The sequence below is a fragment of the Cynoglossus semilaevis genome, chromosome 19 (assembly GCF_000523025.1).
Source record: "Cynoglossus semilaevis isolate Cse_v1.0 chromosome 19, Cse_v1.0, whole genome shotgun sequence".
Taxonomy (NCBI): Eukaryota; Metazoa; Chordata; class Actinopteri; order Pleuronectiformes; family Cynoglossidae; genus Cynoglossus; species Cynoglossus semilaevis.
In genome coordinates, this window is record NC_024325.1 from 15,899,160 (window position 1) to 15,900,772 (window position 1,613).

Genomic DNA, 1,613 nt, shown 5'->3' on the forward strand with positions numbered 1-1,613 from the left:
CAAAATTCAGCGTATGACTTTTAAATCATTATATTGGTTCAACATCACTGTGACAGCGCCCCCTGTCAGTCTGTGCACGTCTGAGGCTACGCCCAGAATTTAGAAAATATACACAAACATCAGACCCCGCCCCGGACTTTTAGCTTCCCAGTTCCCAGCATGGAAACAAGACAGAGCAGGAAGTTAAGAAAAGGACGGAGGAAAAAGTCGGAAGTGGAGTGAAAAAAAAAAATACAGCGTTCGGGCTCGGAGTGACCTCTGACCTCTGAGGCCCCGGACACACCGCCCTGACTGTGGGCGTGGCGTCCAGTTTTATTTACTGCAGTGTTTAATGCAGAGAGTAATTTCCCTCAGGGCAGTGGTTCTCATATTGGGGTGTAGGCGCCCCCTAGGGGTTTGGAATTTTTTTTTTTTTATCGTGCCACAGTAGGGAAATTGAACTGATTTGTAATTTTATTTCTTACAGAGTTCAGTTTTTGAACAGTAGCTGTAAAAATGTGGAGACGTGACAATAAGTCCTGTCAACAACAGGGGGCAGTGCAGAAAAAAAAAATGGGAACCACAGCCTTGAGGGACTTGAAAAGAACAAAATCTGACGACTCGTCTGCGATTGTTCGCCTGAATTAAACAACTTTTGGTTCCGAGTTGATAAAGATTTTAGTTGTTTGATTTTTTTTACGCAAAAATCCGTTTTTTTTTTTTAGGGCGTTGCGTCTCAGGTCTCAGGTGACGCCGATGACAGGGCGTTGTGTCTCAGGTCTCAGGTGACGCCGATGACGCTCTGTTTTTCACTCCACCTTCAGGCGTCGTGACTCCAACCGTTCCTGCTCTGAACGTTTCCATCCCGATTATTGTTCGCTGCTGCCGTCGAGATGCTTCACAAAGTTCCGTCTCCGCTTCGCCTGTGATTATTCCGAGCGGGAAAAAAAGTGGCTGAATTCAACTCCAGACAGACGTAGAAAGTAAACGTGAGTATAAATAAATCAACTATATCGAGGACACTTGCATTCCCTGTTTTCAGGTGCAGTCGCCGCCCGTTTATGGCTAAGATGCATTTCATCGCTAAATGCAAAAAATCAGGAGTCGGACCCTCGGCTCCCCCTGGTGTGTGAGTGGAGTACTGCGGCTCAGGTCCGTTCTCTCAGTCCAAATACACAGGACTGCCTTCACGTCTGTCTCAGAGTCTCTCTCTTTTTTTTTTTTTTTTTTTTTTTTGGTTTTCAGTCGTGTCCTCGCTGAATCGCGTCCTGCCGTCGTCTCTGTTGTGTTTGTTTGTCGACGTATGGGTTTCTGTCTCTGAGCACGGACAGACAGACAGACAGGCAGGCAGGCAGACAGGCCAGGCTGGCTTGGCTGTGAGGGTGGAAGGTGGCGTCGGTGGGTGGCTGTGAGGGCGGCGAGGAGGAGGAGGAGGAGGAGGAGGGGGAGGAGGACTGTTAGAAACCCTGGTACGGATAAACAAGTGCGGTTTATGAATTGGGAGGATGTGGGAAATCACAGCCTCTCCCGAGTGGGAATCCAGATGTAAGGCCCTGATTGCTCCTCGATCACTGTCTTTACTTTGTGATAGACCTCCTCAAAGCTGTCCCCGTCCACCACAGCTGCAGCAGGAC

At 48.5% G+C, this 1,613-nt stretch overlaps 1 protein-coding gene and 1 long non-coding RNA gene across 2 annotated transcripts in view; one reads left to right on the plus strand and one right to left on the minus strand.

Annotated features, from left to right (window-relative positions):
- The first annotated feature begins 592 nt into the window (after nt 1–592).
- On the plus strand, nt 593–1,067 carry LOC107990084 (uncharacterized). The gene is made up of 2 exons (XR_001761656.2): nt 593–719; nt 758–1,067. It is a non-coding gene; the product is annotated as an uncharacterized LOC107990084 (long non-coding RNA).
- A 406-nt stretch (nt 1,068–1,473) lies between these two features.
- The window catches only part of dlg4a (discs, large homolog 4a (Drosophila)), a 9,783-nt gene continuing 9,643 nt past the window's right edge, over nt 1,474–1,613 (minus strand). The window contains exon 18 of the mRNA XM_017041500.1: nt 1,474–1,601. Coding sequence (XP_016896989.1) covers nt 1,495–1,601 — 107 coding nt within the window. The 3' untranslated portion in view covers nt 1,474–1,494. The remainder of the gene's footprint in view (nt 1,602–1,613) is intronic.